The sequence below is a fragment of the Chiloscyllium plagiosum genome, chromosome 22 (genome assembly GCF_004010195.1).
Source record: "Chiloscyllium plagiosum isolate BGI_BamShark_2017 chromosome 22, ASM401019v2, whole genome shotgun sequence".
Taxonomy (NCBI): Eukaryota; Metazoa; Chordata; class Chondrichthyes; order Orectolobiformes; family Hemiscylliidae; genus Chiloscyllium; species Chiloscyllium plagiosum.
Genome location: NC_057731.1, coordinates 47,777,428 through 47,795,174, shown reverse-complemented (window position 1 = coordinate 47,795,174; position 17,747 = coordinate 47,777,428). Strand labels below are relative to the sequence as shown.

The following is a 17,747-nucleotide window of genomic DNA, read 5'->3' as shown; positions in this document are numbered from 1 at the left end:
GGAGCGGGAAGTGGAGGAGATGCAGTGGAGAGCATCGTCAACCACGTCTGAGGGGAAATTGCGGCCTTTGAAGAAGGAGGCCATCTGGGTTGTTCGATTTTGGAATTGGTCCTCCTGGGAGCAGATGCGGCGAAGGTGAAGGAATTGGGAATATGGGATGGCGTTTTTACAGGGGGCAGGGTGGGAGGAGGTGTAATCTATCTAGGTCCAGAGACAGGATAGTATATGTAAACTAACAGTCAGGACTTTGAGCAGATCATTTTGAAAGGAGACTAAATGAAGGATATTGGTTTCATTCAGACTTTTAACTGTGCTATTCATTATGTGGAAAGTATACGAGCGGGGAATGTTGTTTTCGGGTTTGCACATTTCTCCATTCAATAAAATCATGGCTGATCTGTAGCCTAGCTCCATATACCTGCTTTTGGCCCATATTCCTTAATAATTTTGCTTCACAAAAATTTATTTATCTCAGATTTAAAATTAATGACTGATCCACTGCTGTCAATGAAAGTGAGTCCCAAACACTTGTGTGTAGAAGTGCTTCCTAACATTTCTCCTGAACAGTCCTCGTATTTTGACTATGGCCCTAGTTTCCTGATGAAGGGCTTCTGCCTGAAACATTAATTTTCCTGCTCCTCGGACGCTGCCTGACCTGCTGTATGTTTTCAGCACCACACCCTCGACTCTGATCTCCCGTGTCTGCAGTCCTCACTTTCTCCTAGTTTTAGAATCCCCAACCAGTGAAAGTCTTTATCTACCCTGTGTTTCCCCAATAATACTTTGAAGACTCCAATCAGATCCTTAACCTGCTAAATTCATGAGTGAACAGGCCTAAATTGTATAATTTCTCCTCGTAATTTAACCTCAGAAGTCTAGGTTTCATATATTGTAACAGATTAGATTGGTGTAGCACTGAAGCATCATAATATTTGCTATTAAAGTACAATTTATTAAGAAGTTACGCCTCAAGAAAGTCCCTTCTCCTCAATCAGTCTGTTTAGAATCTGAGCACATCGATGCAGGTACAAAAATACACAAAGCAAAAGGCTCCCTTGTGAATGTGTCACTAATTTAAAATTGTATTATGTAAAATACATAACACAGAAAGTAGCTATTCTGCCCCATTGGACTGCGCTTGTGTTTATAATCTGCATGAGTCTCCTGTTACCCACCTTCATTTAAAGCTTTTTAATTTTTTTATTCATTTACAGGATATAGCATCACTGGCAAGCCTAGCATTTATTGTTCATCCCTAATTGCCATTGAAATTCCTTTCTCCCTCATGCGTTTGTCTAGAAGCTCTTCAAATACATTGACCGCTCCCTGTGAGAGCGAGTTCCACATTCTCACCAATCTGGGTAAAGATGTTTTTCCCAAATTCCTGATTGGATTTAAGCAACGGGAATATCGAAGGAATCAAACTAAAAGAACCTCGACATGAACACAACAGTTCCCAGCAAAAGAAGACAAATAAACTTTCCAATGGAATCCTAATTGTTGTCTGTCTGAATACTGCAGGCACAAGGTGTCAAATATTGTGAGTGAAAGGAATTATATTTTCATCACTTATATGCAGTGGAGGCCATGGGGAAGCATATCGGAGTGGGGACTATAAATGGATTCAAATGACAATTAATTTGTTTCTACAGCCAGAATGAGATAGAGTTAACAGACGTGTTTTGTCTGGATTTCTGGTCTTCTTTCCAATTCAAAGAACTCTTTTGATTTTTCTAAATAAAGTGCACAATCTCACTGGGGTCTGTACAATTAACTCAGACACTATTTATTTCAGCCTCCAGCTGCCAATGTCGCTCCAGGCGTCTTATGTCTGTCTGTGTATCTTCTTTTTCTCTTTTGCAGATGAAATCTGCGGGGACAGGTGAAACGGAGTTGTTCACAGACAGTTACTGTAACATCTGCAATGCACAGTTAATCTCTGAGTCCCAGAGAGTAGCACATTACGAGGTAAAGAATATTGGCACTCTATCACCCACTCCTAACCCCTGACCCTTCCCAAAAGATTAAATCCTTTTAGCAGGCTGTTTCACTCGTCAGGAGACAGTAGGGTCTTCCTCCAGTTGCTTGGGAATTAAAAATAAAACAAAAATAAGAGTCATATCCTAACTGGATGGAAGAAATGATAGAAAGAATTGTATTTATGTCCCGTTTTTCATGACCTCATGATTTCCCAAAGCACTTCAGAGTGATTTAAGTACCTGATCATCACTCTTGTAAATAGGCAACATGGCAGCCAATTTGTACAAAGCAAGTTCCCACAAAGTACAATGTGTTACCACTGATGATCTTTGTATTCAGTCGTTGGCTGAGGTATAAACGTTGGCCAAGACAATACTGCTCAACTTTGAAATAGTGGCACCAAATCTTATACATTCACCTGGGAGGTCAGATGAAGCACTTGTTCCACAGTTCATGTAAAAGACAGTGAAAGATTTCCTAAGTACTGCACTGCACTGTCAGATTGGACTTGGTGGTCAACTCCTTGCAATGGAGCATGAACCCACAAGCTTTTGACTTTAGTGGGGGAAGGCTACCAACTGAGAGTCAAAGTTGCCTGGATCCAAAGGCTTTTCCATATATTCAAAGTCATTGTCAGGTACAGTTACACAACCCTTTATTCAAAATTCTGAAATCCAAAATCAGAAAATTTTTCGTGGAGTGTGGAGCGTCATTTTGGCGTGGGAACTGGTGACCTAACACCACCCCCACTCGAACCATGTCACTCAGATGTGACATGGCGACATGGCCCAGCACTGGCAAGTGTCAATTGTGTCTCATACTGTTCACATGTGCATCTACCGTTAGGCCCCTTTTTTATTTCGCTGTGAAAATGTAATTTATTCCGAAATCTGAAACATTCCGAATTCCGGAGAACAGCTGGCCCCAGGGATTTTGGATAAGGGATTGTGTACCTGTACTGACTGCAGGAAACCCACAGGCAGTAGGTGATTAGTCCATTAAAGTTGCAAGTGCCAATCTTCCAGAGATGTCAGGAGTCAGGGATCTGATCAAAACATATTGAGACAGATCAAAAGCCCTTGGTAAACATAGAACATTGTGCTCATTGTCAAAAGGAGAGCTGTTTGAGATGAACATTAGAAAGTACATCACGAGATCCCAGGGAGCCTGTACGTCCAACAGATCACTGCCCATTCATCATTTCATTTTGCAATATCTTCTGCAATGATGGCTCTCCTTGAGTAGAAGAGATTGGCTTTCCAGGCTTAGGACGGGAGCTCAAAGAGTGTTTCAAATATTCCCAGGACAGAGATAGCACAGGTTTACATACTGAATAAAGCTTCTTCTACATTGTCCTCATTAGACATTCCATGAACGGGTACAACAGAGTAAAATTCCCTCTACACTGTCCTGATTAAACACTCCAAGGAGAGGTACAGCATGAACTCAGATACAATGTAAAGCTCCTTCTACACTGTCCTCATTAAACACTCCCAGGACAGGTGCACCACAGGGTTCAATACAGATTAAAATTCCCTCTACACTGTCCCCATCAAATACTCCCAGAACAGGTACAGCACTGGATTAGATACAGAGTGAAGTTCCCTTTACAGTGTCCCCATCAAACACTTGCAAGACAAAGGACAGCACTGAGTTAAATACAGAATAAAGCTTCCTCAAAACTGGGGCATTCAACACATCAGATAGATTGCAGGCTGAATGCAGAGCTAAATCTCAGGTGTTCTATGTATTTTCTTATAATGAGAAACTCTGTCAGTTCAAAGTGGAAGATTAACTACATGATACTTTTCATTTGACAAATGTTCTGGTTCCTGAAAGTTTTGTCGTAAATATTTTGTCAAAATGTACAGGGCAGATGTGGGGATGATGTTCCTTATTGTCTGAGAATCTAGCACTGCGGTTTGGGACAGAGATTAGGTGCAAGTTTTGGTCAGAAGGTCATGAGTCTTTGGAACTCTCTTTCTGATATGGTTTTGAAAGCAGAGTGTTTGAATATTTTTTCAAGCAGAGACGGATAGATTCTGAGTGAACAAGAGTGTGAAAAGCTATCCGAGGACAGGCAGGAATGTGGATTTGAGGCCTCAGTCTGGTCAGTCATGATCTTATTGAATGGTGGAGCAGGCCTGAGGCACTGAATGTGGTTGTTTCATGTACTCAGGTGTATTAAGAAAATGAGGAGAAGGTGAGGTCTGCAGATGCTGGAGATCAGAGCTGAAAATGTGTTGCTGGAAAAGCGCAGCAGGTCAGGCAGCATCCAGGGAACAGGAGAATCGACGTTTCGGGCATAAGCCCTTCTTCAGGATTCCTGAAGAAGGGCTTATGCCCGAAACGTCGATTCTCCTGTTCCCTGGAAGCTGCCTGACCTGCTGCGCTTTTCCAGCAACACATTTTCAGCTCTGTATTAAGAAAACCCCTTACCACCTCTGACCTTCACATTAATGAATCAATGCAGTCATTTGTTACATTAGTATGGCATCTAAAATGAACGGGAAGTGCTGGAAAAACAACTGAATCATAGACTCTCCACAGTGTGGAAAGAGGTCATTCGGCCCATTGAGTATACACTGACCTTCGAAAGAGCAAGCCAACTAGACCCAGTTCCCCACCCTATCCCCATATTTCTCATTGCTAATCCACCTAACCTACACATCCCTGGACACTCTGGGCAATTTAGCATGGCTAATCCATCTAACCTGCATATGTGGGACTGTGGGAGGTAACAGGAGCATCACGCAGACACAGGCAAAACGTGCAAACTCCACACAGACAATCACCAAAGGTTGGAATTGAACCTGGATCCCTAGAACTGATAGGCAGCAGTGCTGAGCCACCCTGCCAAACCAAGAATGAATTTACATTTCTGTAGCACCCTTCATGATCACAGCATATCCTGACGCACTTTCCAGCCAACACTCAGGAAATGCCCAGCGAGCTGGGCAGCATTTGTGGAGAGAGAAACAGAGTTCATGTTTCATGTCACTGTTCTGCTCATCAGAAATGGCTGAGAGTCACAGTGTTTAGGGCTAGAAAGGAACAAAATTTCAGAACTGTACAGAATGTAAGGCAAAAAGAAAAAAACATTGTTGTGTCATAAGATGTACAGACCCATTACTCTGCATAAATTTATTAGACTTTCAAAAGCTGCTCAATTACTTTATCAGTGGTTTCTCAGTTTATTGGCAATAGGATAAAGCATGAGATCATTTTATTGTTTTGGGAGGAAAGGATTTTCTGTCATGTGTGACATTGCTACTGTTTGTAAACATCTTGAGCTCAGTTTGAGGGAGTTTCACAGCTTCTGGAGATCTGGACAATCTCCTGACTCTGACTTGTAAGCATGTCCCCATTGCAGGGGGGTCAGGATTAGCTCTGTAAGCTGGCTGCTAATGCGGGGTGATGCCAAAAGAATGGGTTCAATCCTCGCACTGGCTGAGGTCACCATGAAGATCCAGCCTTTTCAACCTTGCCTGAGATTCAGTGACCCTTAGGTTAAACTCACCACCAGCCGTCTCTCTCCGATGAGAGTGCAGACTTTATCTTACTCTTCCTCATCGTGTGTCTGTCTGTGCTTCAGATATCCCTGCTCAGGATCCATTAGAAACAAGAGAATTGGAGGTGCACATCACGCACATACACACACTTTATAGCAAGTTAAATTCCTTTGATATCTAGTCAGTTTTTAATGTAGGAAAGCATGACAACCACAAGCTGTAACTCCCACAAGCTTCCAACGTAATAATGAACAAGTCAGACATTTAAATGTTGTTATCTGAGGGATGAATATTAGCCAGGATACTGGGGTGGGTGGGGATCCCCTGCTTTTTTTCAGAATAATGGCCAGGGAATTTTTCCTGAGGGCACGTACATACTGGGTTAGCATCTCATCTGAGGGACGGCTTCTCCAACAGTGCGGCACTCCCTTCATACTGCACTGGATTGTCTTCCTGAGCTATTAGCTCAATTTTGTGGCATGGGTTGAAGGTTGTTATCAATGGAGTAGGGTTAATACTATATCTAGATGACCACAGCATCAGGTCAGACCCATGTAGAGAACCCTTGGAGCAGAGTGCAAATGAATTCTGCAATTTTGAAGCTAATGTCAAAGAATATAAACCACTTCAACTCAGTGAAGACAGGAATAATAAGGCCAGAGACCTGAGTACAAAGACTAACAATCTTCAAAGGAATATGGAAGCTTCTTTGGATGAGATGTTAAATTCTTTCACAGGATGTGGGTATCACTGGCTGGGCCAACGTTAGTCCCTAATTGCCCTCGAAGGTGGTGATGATATACCTTGTTGAACAGATTAGGTGGGGGCTTTGCAGATAGGTACATCTAGTGCTGCTGGGGCAGGAATTCCCAGATTTTGACCCAGCAACTGTGAAGGAACAGTGATGTTGTTCCAATTCAGGAAGCTGCAAGGTTTGGAGAGAAAGATCTAACTGTGCAATTAATGAAGAAAAACAGAAAAATCCTCCCTGGTGTGTAAGGGCAGTCATCCCTCAGACAAAGTTAAAAATCACTCAACACCAGGTTATAGTCCAGCAGGTTTATTTGGAAGCACTAGCTTTCAGAGCGCTGCTCCTTCACCAGGTGGTTGAAGCAGTGCTCCGAAAGCCAGTGCCTCCAAATAAACTTGTTGGACTATAACCTAGTGTTGTATGATTTTTAACTTTGTCCACTCCAGTCCAACACTGGCTCATCCACTTCATCCCTCAGTCAGCAACACTGACAAATGGGTTTTTGTCTTGTCATTATCACGTTGGTGGTAATGCAAATTAGTAATAGTGGAATGGTAGTTGCAGACAGAAGGATGAATTAAACCTGGGTCAGATAGGAGGAAAAGCCCAAGGATCAGAGTAATTGGACTCATATGTCTGCCTCACCTTTAAATAGTTAAAGTGTGTCACAGTTACACATGAAACAGTGATAGAGTCACAGACTTCCTGAAGAAGGGCATGTGCCCGAAACGTCGAATCTTCTGTTCCCTAGATGCTGCCTGACCTGCTGTGCTGTTCCAGCAATAAAGTTTCAGCTTTGATCTCCAGCGTCTGCAGACCTCACTTTCTCCTCACAGACTTCTACACCATAGGAAAAAGGCCGTTCAGTCTATTGAGCTAAAACCAACCACCTAACTATTTTAGTCCCATTCTCCAACATTTGGCCTGAACTTTGTATCAAAAATGTGGTGCTGGAAAAGCACAGCAGATCAGGCAGCATCCAAGCAGCAGGAGAATCAACATTTCAGGCATAAGCCCTTCATCAGGAAGACTTATGCCCAAAACGTCAATTCTCCTGCTCCTCGGAGGCTTCCTGACCTGCTGAGCTCTTCCAGCACCACACTCTTGATTCTGAACTCCAGCATCTGCAGCCCTCACTTTCTCCCAGAACCTTGTTTGCCTTGGCATCACTAGTGTACATCTAAATACTTCTTAGATGTTATAAGGTATCCCTAATCTCTTCCAGCATCTTTCAGTCCTTTCTTCATATTTGCTTTTCTTTCCCTCTTTCACGCTTCTGCCTCTACCTTGCTCCTGAAATATATCTGCTGTGTACAAGACTCCATTAGTAGCACTGGAAATGTGTTGCTGGAAAAGCGCAGCAGGTCAGGCAGCATCCAGGGAACAGGAGAATTGACGTTTCGGGCATAAGCCCTTCTTCCTGAAGAAGGGCTTATGCCCGAAACGTCGATTCTCCTGTTCCCTGGATGCTGCCTGACCTGCTGCGCTTTTCCAGCAACACATTTCCAGCTCTGATCTCCAGCATCTGCAGACCTTACTTTCTCCATTAGTAGCACTCTGAGTCAGAGTGAGGGGGAGGCGATGGTCTCGTGGTATTATTGATTAAACAGTTAACTCCAGAGACCCCAGTAATATTCTGGGGATCTGGGTTTAAAGCCAGCTGGGGCATATGCTGGAATTTGAATTCAACAATAATCTGGGAAATAAGAGAGCATGTTGATTATAAAACCTGTTACGACATGGGTAAATCCCTTTGCTAATTTAACCAGCAACACAGAAAAGCTTCATTGCGTGCTTTAATCTGTTGAAATTCAAGAGGCAAACAGCTATCCCAGAGGTCTCTATTTAAAGCAAAAATTAACAACTTTATTCTTTAAGTCTAACAGAGAATATGAACTAACAACTATTTACAAATCCTTTCTCTTAAACCTATCTTTTACCTCCCCCTCTACTAGTCCGATAAAAAATCCCGATTACGATTTACCAAAAAAAATCACATTTCAAAACCAGTCAGCTTTGCCGAGTTTCCTCTGTAGATTCTCTCTTCAGGTTGGCCTCAATGTTCTGCTGTGCAGGGTTCATCCACAGACTGGTGCCTCTCAGAGAGCTCTTAAACTAGCAACCTACATCTGTTGGTCTTTTGGCAGTTCTCTCTTCTGGCTAACTGTTAAAAATGACTGATATTTATACCCCAAAACGTTGGATCGTTTCATTGGTTTTAATATTATCAATATACTAAATTCAATCTTGATTGGAATTTGGTATCTTGGGGCATAATTTAAACTGATTGACCAAATTTGAATTTGTTTCAGTCTCTTAGCAACCCAACTACTTCTAGCTGTTTGACCAAACGTTACATTGTTACCTTGTTCAGAACACTGTGCTAGCCAGAAATTTCAACTCCCTTCAAGGAACAGTACACCCACAACTTCATAACAAACCATTGCTGATAATCAGAATAAAACCCACTGGGTTCATTCATATTCCTTTAGGGAAGGGAACTGCCACTCTTACCTGGACAATTAGAGATGGGTAATAAATGCTGGAATAAAAGGTTGTGGGTTTATGTCCTATTCCAGAGAGTGAAGCATGAAACTCTAAGCTGACACTCCAGCATGGTACTGAGTAAGCGCTGGACTGTTGAAGGAACAATTTTTAGGATGAGACCTGAAATCAAAACCCCCACCTGCCTTCTCAGGTAAAAATAAAGGATCTCGTGACCATATTTTGGAGAATGGGATGGGAATTCCTTCCAGTGACCTAGTCAATATTTATACCTCAAACAATATCACAAATTGGACTATCTAGTCATTATCCTATCACTGTTTCTGGAATCTTGCTGTGTGCCAAAGTAACTGCACGTAATTGGGCAATCCCATGGACTTGTAAAATGCAAATCCTTAATTTCTTCTGTTGTATCTGCAGTGTTTTGTTCTCTGTCTTTCACTTACACGTTCCATCTCTCACTTTCTCTCCATCCAGCACTCCCAAACTCTGGTTTGTGTCTTGCTGCAAACTCAGTGCAGCTACAGCAAACATCAGGTTCGGACTGAAAACACCAAATGCTGGAGATCACAGCAGGTCAGACAACATCCGTGGGGAGAGAGCAAGCTAACGTTTCAAATCTAGATGACTCTTCATTGGACCTCTGATGAAGAGTCATCTAGACTCAAAATGTTAGCTTGCTTTCTCTCCACGGATGTTGCCTGACCCGCAGTGATCTCCAGCATTTGGTGTTTTCAGGACAGATTCCAGCATCTGCTGTAGTTTGTCCCTACTATCAGTTTCAGGCTGTTTCATGAAATACTTGCCATTAAATGCTTCATAAAAATTTTTGTTATTCAGTTAATGTCAGTTTGGTAATAAAACGAGAAGCAAATAATTATAATATAAACTGGCACTTGACAAAGTAATTTATTTGAGAATGCATGATGAGAAGAAACAGTATTTTAACTTATTTTCAACACATTTTGGTGCAGTGTAGTTACACACTCAGATGTTAGAGACTGGGATTTCCTGATGAGCATTGTCTTGCCACTGTTTTGAATAGACAGCCCTCATTCTTCAATTCCCTGCCAACAGTAGGTTTTACCCTCAGCACCACAGGTAGGGCAAGGTACAGGTCTCAAATCTACCACAGGCAGAATGGAGATCAAAGCCCCATTGATTGGCATCAAAATGTTCCCGCACGGCCATCTGGAGTGGCACATGGCTCAGTGATTAGTACTGCTGCCTCACAACAGCGACACAGGTTTGATCCCACCCTTGGGTGACTGGCTGTAAGGAGTTTGCACGTTCTCCCTGTGTCTATATGACTTTCTTCTGGGTGCTCCAGTTTCCTCCCACAGTCCAAAGATGTGCAGGTTAGGTGGTTTGGCCATGCTAAATTGCCCAAAGTGTCCAGGGATGAGCAGGCTAGGTGGGTTAGCCATTGGGAGTGCAGGGCTACAGGGAGAGGGTAGGGATGTGGATTTGGATGGGAGGGCCAGTGTGGACTTGATGGGCTGAATGGTCTGTGTCTACAGTTTAGGCATTCTATGATAACTGAACCAAAAAGCAGCCTACTCCCCACCCACCCCCCATGGCAATATGCACACTCTAGTCCCAGAGTTATGATTAACTAACAGAGAATTCAATGTTCTTTTTGTCACCAGGGATGGCACGGTGGCTCAGTGGTTAGCAAAGCTGCCTCACAGCTCCAGGGACCTGGTGCTATTCCAGCCATGTGTAACTGTCTGTGTGGAGTTTGTACATTCTCCCCGTGTCTGCGTGGGTTTCCTCCCACAGTCCAAAGACGTGCAGGTTAGGTGGATTGGTCATGGTAAATTGACCGTAGTGTCCAGAGATGTGGGTGGGACGCTCTTCAGAGGGTCGATGTGGACTTGATGGGCCGAATGGCCTACTTCCACACTGTAGGGATTCTTTGATTCTATGAATCTCTCCGACTCTGGTTATTGGCACATGTTGGATAGACTTGACAAGTTCACCCTTAACTTGATTGTCCATGTTACAGACATGCTTTCCATGGGGAGCAAGCCCCAAGGTGGGTTTTGAACCTTGGTCTTCTGGCCAAAGGCAGGGACTCTACCCACTGCATCACTACTGCTTTGGGATACATGGGGAATTAAAGGAGCTACATTCTGGCTTTGGAGCTAGCCAGGGTTGAGGGGAGAGGAGGTTACCATCCAACTAACCATTCACACGTTTAGTGAATCCAGTCCAATATGGGAGCCCAGGCTGACAGAGGAAGGGGAATGTCAGAGATTCTGACACTTTGAATGAGGCAGAACTAAAGACAAGGACTATTTGTGTGTAAATACAGGGTCACTTGGTTTTTTTTAATTCATTTCTGGGACGTGGGCATTGCTGGCTGGCCAACTTTTTAATTACCCATCCCTAGTTGCCCTTGAGAAGGTGGTGGTGAGCTGCTTCCTGCAGTCCAACTACTATGGGTATACCCACAATCCCTTAGGGAGGGAATGCCAGGATTTTGACCCAACGATAGTGAAGGAACGGTGATATATTTTCAAATCTGGATGGTGAGTGGCTTGGAGGGAACTTGAAAGTGATGGAGTTCCGATGCATCTGCTGCCCTTGTCCTTCTAGATGGAAGTGGTTGTGGGTTTGGAAGGTGGTGACAGGATACCGGCCTCTTTGGAGTTATTTCAAGCCTGACTCCACTCTGCGATAAATTAGTCCAATCGAAGTGAACCAGAAACATAATCCTTCTGCCTCAAGACCTCCCAAAGAACTTTACACTGTGAAACATGGTGACTGCTGAGGAACAGCAGCCAGTCTGTGCACAGCAAGCTCCCACTGACTGCAATGTTATGGTTTCCAGTGATGTTGTTTGAATTGTAAATCAGAACCCGGTTTCAGGAAAGGGAGATGCAGGTCGAAATTGTCAGGTGGGTCAGAAAGGGAAGCAGCAACATTACCGGAATTGAGAGGGAAGCTGAGAGGAAATGGAGGTTTAATTCCGGCCTATTGAGCATCCCCCATATTAATCGCTCATCCATTGGCAGTTGTCTCAAAATTCTGGATTTGCAAATTTAAACTTCACCTCAATTCCATTCTCTCCCTCTTTCATAGAATCCCTACAGTGTGGAAGCAGGCCATTCAGCCCATACCAATCCTCCTAAGAGCAGCCTACCTACATTTCCCCATGACCAAACCTGTATATCTTTGGACTGTGGGAGAAAACCCACAGGGGCAATGTGCAAACATCACACAGACGGTCACCCAAGGGTACCTAGAGCTGGGAGGGAGCAGTGCTAACCACTGAGCCACCATGCCACCCTAATTTAATATGCTCCACAAAACTGAGCCCTTGACCAAGCTTTGGAAATCTGGTCTGATAATATCCTATGTGGCTCAGTGTCTACTATTATTTTGTAATGCCCTTGTGAAGTGCAGAAGGACATTTTATGACATTCAGGATGCTGCATAAATACAGGTTGAGGGTTGGCTCTTGTATTGAATGGATCGATTCTCATTCCTCTGCTGTAATGCTGCCAATCACCCAGCAGGTGGCAGTCACTTCGCAAAGGGGATTCCCTTTGTCTCATTCAATGGAGGGTTGGGAAAACACCATTGAGTTTTCCAGACTGGAACCTGGGTCACCTCAGTGTTCCTGCTGACAGCCTGGGCGATCATTGCAATTTAAATACACCCCCTCAAGCCCACCGACATTGCTCACTTCACACCCAGAGTTGGGACAAGTCGGTGTGTTATAAACAATGGACAGGGGGATTTAAGGATTGGTGGGTGAGGGTTTCCTTCAGGAATCGGGAAGCTAAATTGAGCACCTCTTTGAAATGCGCTCATTGATGTAATGTGGAAAAACAGCTGCCAACTTATATACACTAACCTCCTCCAAAATGACAGTGACTTCTTTTCTTATGATGTCGGTTGAGATACAAGTATCAGTCAGGAAATTCCTATGTTCTTCAGGTTGTGGCATCTTTTGCATCGATCTGAGAGAGCAAACAGGCCTCCAAATGTCCTCCTGAAGAACAGCAATAGTGGAGCACTCCCTCTGCCCTGCACTTGGATTGTCTGGTCAAGTCTCTGAAGTGGGGTTTGAACTCACAACCTTTTGCCTTTTACCTCAGGCAGTTGAAACAATGCAATAAGAGGTCTGACTGTTTTTGCTGCTCACCTTCACACAGCCGGAGGTGATGGGACGTTGGCTCCACTTGTGACTGGCCAGCCATCCACTGTGGAACAGCGACTGTAACTTTGAGTCCTGCTACTCAACAGTATTGGATAATATACTGTAAATAATTTATCCACTGCACCACTAGTCAACTATGACAGGCCATTCCTTGCAGTTCATAATGCTTATGTCCTTGGTTGTGAGGTCAATACATCTTACTGTTTCCAGGGTAACATGAAAGATTTTGCTCCTTTCTAGATCTCAGCTGCTACTATTGTGCTCCAAAAGAATTATTTTTATTTTTGTAAGTTCATGACACACAAAGGGTGTGTTTTAAAAAAAATACTGACTTAACCATTTTCCCGGTATTTTTCACTTAACTGTAGAAAGGTTCTTGGATCTATATCTAGATTTCTGACAGCTATTAAACTGGCTGAACCAGTCACTATCAAATCATAGAATTATTGAGATGTAGAAAGAGGTCATTTGGCCTATCTTGCCTGCACTGGCCCTATTATCTAGTCTGGCTCTTTTATCTCTATTGTCTAGTGTTAATCTTATTTTTTCTCTGTAATAGACCAATTAATAATTCACTGTGATGTACCGAAATTTTGTTGTCCTGGATTTTATTGGCCGACAGGAAGGCGAGTGAGAGGTGTGATAGTGGTAAAATCACCAGCAGCCACGTTGGGTCATCTCTTGAATGCAGTCCCACCATCAGGGCATATTACTGTCAGTAGAGCTGAATATCAGCAGGTCATGCAGAGTGTGGGCTTAGGATTCGATTGTAATCCCAGTGGCAGTCTCCCTGAAAAAAATTCAGCTCTGACAAAACTCACCCCAAATGTTTCGACAATTACTTAGAGGATCCGTTGTGCCTTTAGGCGTTTCTGCAAAAGAGCATCACAATTTTAAAATGTCACAGAATGTTCACTGTGTCATCTGTTACTGACCTGTGCATGACTCCTGACACTCAGCAGAGAGTTGCAATGCAAGGACACGTGAGTGTACAAATTAGGATCATGAGGAGGCCATTCTACCCCTCAAAACTGCTCTGCTGTTCAATAAGGTCATGGCTGATCTAATTATTCAACACTTCCCGATAACCTTACTTTGCCGTGCCTATCAAGAATCTACCTACCTCCACTTCAAAATTTGATTTGATTTGATTTATTATTGTCAAGTACTAAGATATAGTGAAAAGTATTTTTTTTGTGTGCTATCCAGCCAAATCATACCTAAGTACATCAGGGGAATTGAACAGAATGCAGAATATAATGTCACAGCTACAGAGAGGGTGCAGAGAAAGATCAACTCTATTACAGAGGAACCTCGATTATCTGGCATTTGATTATCCGAATATCAGATTATCTGGCAAGATCGCAATGTCCCTATGCTCAGCTAAACAATATATAGTGAAAAGTATTGTTTTGTGTGCTATCCAGCCAAATCATACCTAAGTACATCAGGGGAATTGAACAGAATGCAGAATGTAATGTCACAGCTACAGAGAGGGTGCAGAGAAAGATCAACTCTATTGCAGAGGAACCTCGATTATCTGGCATTTGATTATCCGAATATCAGATTATCTGGCAAGATCGCAATGTCCCTATGCTCAGCTAAACAATGTTATCCGGCATTCGATTATCCGGAATTCGATTAACCAAACGAAAAACTCCCCATCCGTGTCCTTCAGATAATCAAGGTTCCTTTGTATATGAGAGGTCTATTCATAATTCTGATAACAGCGCGGAAGAAGCTGTTCTTGAATCGTTTGGTACGTGTTTGTATCTTCAGTCCAACAGAAGACAGTGGAAGAGCGTATAACCGGGATGGGAGGGGTCTTTGGTTTTGTTGGCTGCTCTCCCCAGGCAGCGGCTTATATAGACAGAGTCAATGGATGGAAGGCCAGTTGTGCAATGGACTGGGCTGTGTTCACTATTCTCTGTAATTCGTTGTGGTCTTGGGCAAAGGAAACATGAGTGGAAGAGTCTGCTTCCAACACCTTTTGAGGAAGAGAGTTCCAAAGACCCTCTGTGAGAATAAAATGCTTCCACCTCTGTATTAAATTGGTGACCCCCTTATTTTTAAACAGGGACCCATAGGTTTAGACTCATCCACAAATGGAAATGTCCTCTCCACATCTTAAAAAGCTGGTGAAAGCAGGGTCTTTGAATGACTTTAAGCTCGGGCCATGTTCCCTGGAGCATCAAAAAACTGAGGGGTGATCTTATCGAGGATTATAAACTATTAAGGGGCACAGATTTGGTGAATAGGTAAAGTCTTTTTCCCAGGGGAATCCAAAACTAAAGGCCCTAGGTTTAAGGTGAGAGGGAAAAGATTTAAAAGGGAACTGATGGCCTACCTTTTCACGCAGAGTGGTACATGTATGGAATGAGCTGCCAGGGGAAGTGGTGGAGGCTGGTACAATTGCAGCATTAAAAAGGCACCTGGAATAGGAAGGGTTTAGAGGAAAATGGGCCAAATGCTGGCAAATGGGACTAGATGAGTTTAGGAAGTGTTGGACCAAGGGGTCTGTCTCTGTGCTGTACATCTCTATGACTTTAAGGCAGGGGTATTTGGATTCTTGGTAAGAAGGCAAGTGAGAGCTTATGGAGGTAGGAGGGAATATGGAGCAATCAGATCAGCCGTTGCCTCACTGAATGGTGAAGCAAGGGCAAAGGGTCAAATGGCCTGCAGCAGTTCTAAATTCCAGATTGCTCTGTGAGTGGATGGGAACGTGTTTAATGTGTTTGAATGACTTCCCTTATTCAATGACCCGCTTCCTCATGTTTTATGAAAGATTGTGTGAATCGTTCTTTGCTCCTAAGCCGTCTGTCCTTTTGTATTTTCGCAGAGTAAGAAACATGCAAACAAGGTACGCCTATACTACATGCTTCACCCAGAGGATGGAGGACCGCCCTCCAAGAAGCTCCGTCCTGATAACCCAGTAAGTAATGTGAAGGCAGTATCTTTTCATTTTTCTCTGTGTTTGATTCTGACCTAACTGGAAAAAGGATTGGTGCAGTTTTTAAAAGCGAGCTACCTGACTCCCACTGGGCTAGTGTACTACCCCAGTGAAGTGTAACAGTAATCACATCCCTCAAACTACACTTACCTAATAGACTTCTGAAGGTGCTGTATAATCTGAAACAACCAGACAGCCCAGAGTGTGCCCTGACCTATAATGTTTAAGCAATGGAGCTATGGTTGTTTTGTAGTTAGACCAGCACCAAAGAGTGTAAAAGGTGTGATTCAGCTGTCAACAGGGTCGCTTATTGGTTTATGGAATTGCGACGAATTGTGGATGCCAAAAGCCATCTGCCTGACAACAATGATCTGATTGGTTCCTGAGCAGCTGAACAGCTTGTGGGTGTGAATGTTGCTGGCAGAAGCCTTTGGACTGCTGCAAGTGGCAGAAGGTGTGTTTTTCCTTCCAGTGAAATATATGAAACCTAAAGGAAGCCGCCATTTGCTGCAATCTGTGATCTTTAACAGTAATTCAGAGAGTTTGCAATTAGTGTATCAGTCGAATAGGGGAGGCTGTGGTGTATTGATAGCTTCACTGGACTAGTAATCCAGAACTGAAAATGTGTTGCTGGTAAAGCACAGCAGGTCAGGCAGCATCCAAGGAACAGGAGAATCGATGTTTTGGGCATTCAGCTCTGATCTCCAGCATCTGCAGACCTCACTTTCTCCTAGTAATCCAGAACCCTCAGCTAATATTCTGGGGACAGGGATGTAAACTGCATCATGACAGATGGTGAAATTTGAATTCAATAAAAAATCTGGTGACCATTGAACCTTTGTCAATTGTTGTAAAAACCCATCAGATTCATTACTGTCCTTTAGGGAAAGAAATTTGCTGGCCTTACCTGGTCTGGCCTACATGTGACACCAGATCCCAGGCAATGTATTTGACTCGTAATTGCCCTCTTGGCAACTGGGGGTATGCTATAGTGACACCCACATCCCATTAAAATTTTAAAATTACCTGTCCCTACTTTCGAGAGGTGAAAACAGCCTGGAGATGAGAAATTGAATAACTAAAATATCTTGGCAGTGAGCACTACGGGCTGCAGCCATTGAACTGTTTCCCCATTCATTTTTTCCCTCCACCCAAACACCAATGTTTTTGGATGTCAGGCCAGGTGTGAGGTTTAGGTGAGGGTTTTAGAGTTATAACCAGTGGGATTATGTGTTGACAGTTCATTACTGTTTACCGGAGACTATAATTGATGTAATTGTAAAGAGAAAAGCAGTTTAAGTATAGAAAGTGTTTTCTGTGAACCTGAGTCTATCAGACATATAAACTGGGGACTTTGTGTACTTTGAGAGTCAACATTTCTAAGCCCCAATTCCAGGAATATCTGGGTTTGATTTCCAGCAGACCACCCCAGTGAGGTATAATATAACTGCGTTTCTCAAGCTACACTGAACTAATGATATCACAGACCTCCGAAGGTGCTGAATAATCTGAAACATACGGTCAGTCCCGGTATGCCCTGACTTGCTGGATTAATTCCTCATGTAAGCTCTGAGTTAGCACTTTTGCTGCACTTTTTGCAAGCCTTCAATAATTTTCTTCTGGGAGAAATATGCTTTGCTACGATATTTTCTGCCATCCACCTCCTTTGATCTTTGCAGTGCTAGCCTCGTGCAAATGGAATTGGAATATTGCTGTGTCAAACATTGCTCAGATTCCCCCAGTGAGTAACTGTGCTAAACACAAGGGCCCCTGTCACCTTCACCTGAGAGGAACTGGAGTTGAGCCAGAGGTTTTCAGTTTCTGCCCTGCTTCTACACCCCTCCCCACCTACCCCACACCCCTCCCCCACCTACCCCA

The 17,747-nt window shown here is 43.4% G+C and overlaps 1 protein-coding gene across 3 annotated transcripts in view; it reads left to right on the top strand.

Annotated features, from left to right (window-relative positions):
• The window catches only part of zgc:171482 (zinc finger protein), a 374,188-nt gene that overhangs the window by 7,006 nt on the left and 349,435 nt on the right, over positions 1 to 17,747 (top strand). For 2 of the 3 annotated variants that reach the window (XM_043712992.1, XM_043712994.1), the window contains exons 2-3: positions 1,864 to 1,968; positions 15,759 to 15,851. In XM_043712992.1, the coding sequence (XP_043568927.1) occupies positions 1,864 to 1,968; positions 15,759 to 15,851 (198 nt within the window). The remainder of the gene's footprint in view (positions 1 to 1,863; positions 1,969 to 15,758; positions 15,852 to 17,747) is intronic. The other variant, XM_043712993.1, reaches the window with a different exon arrangement.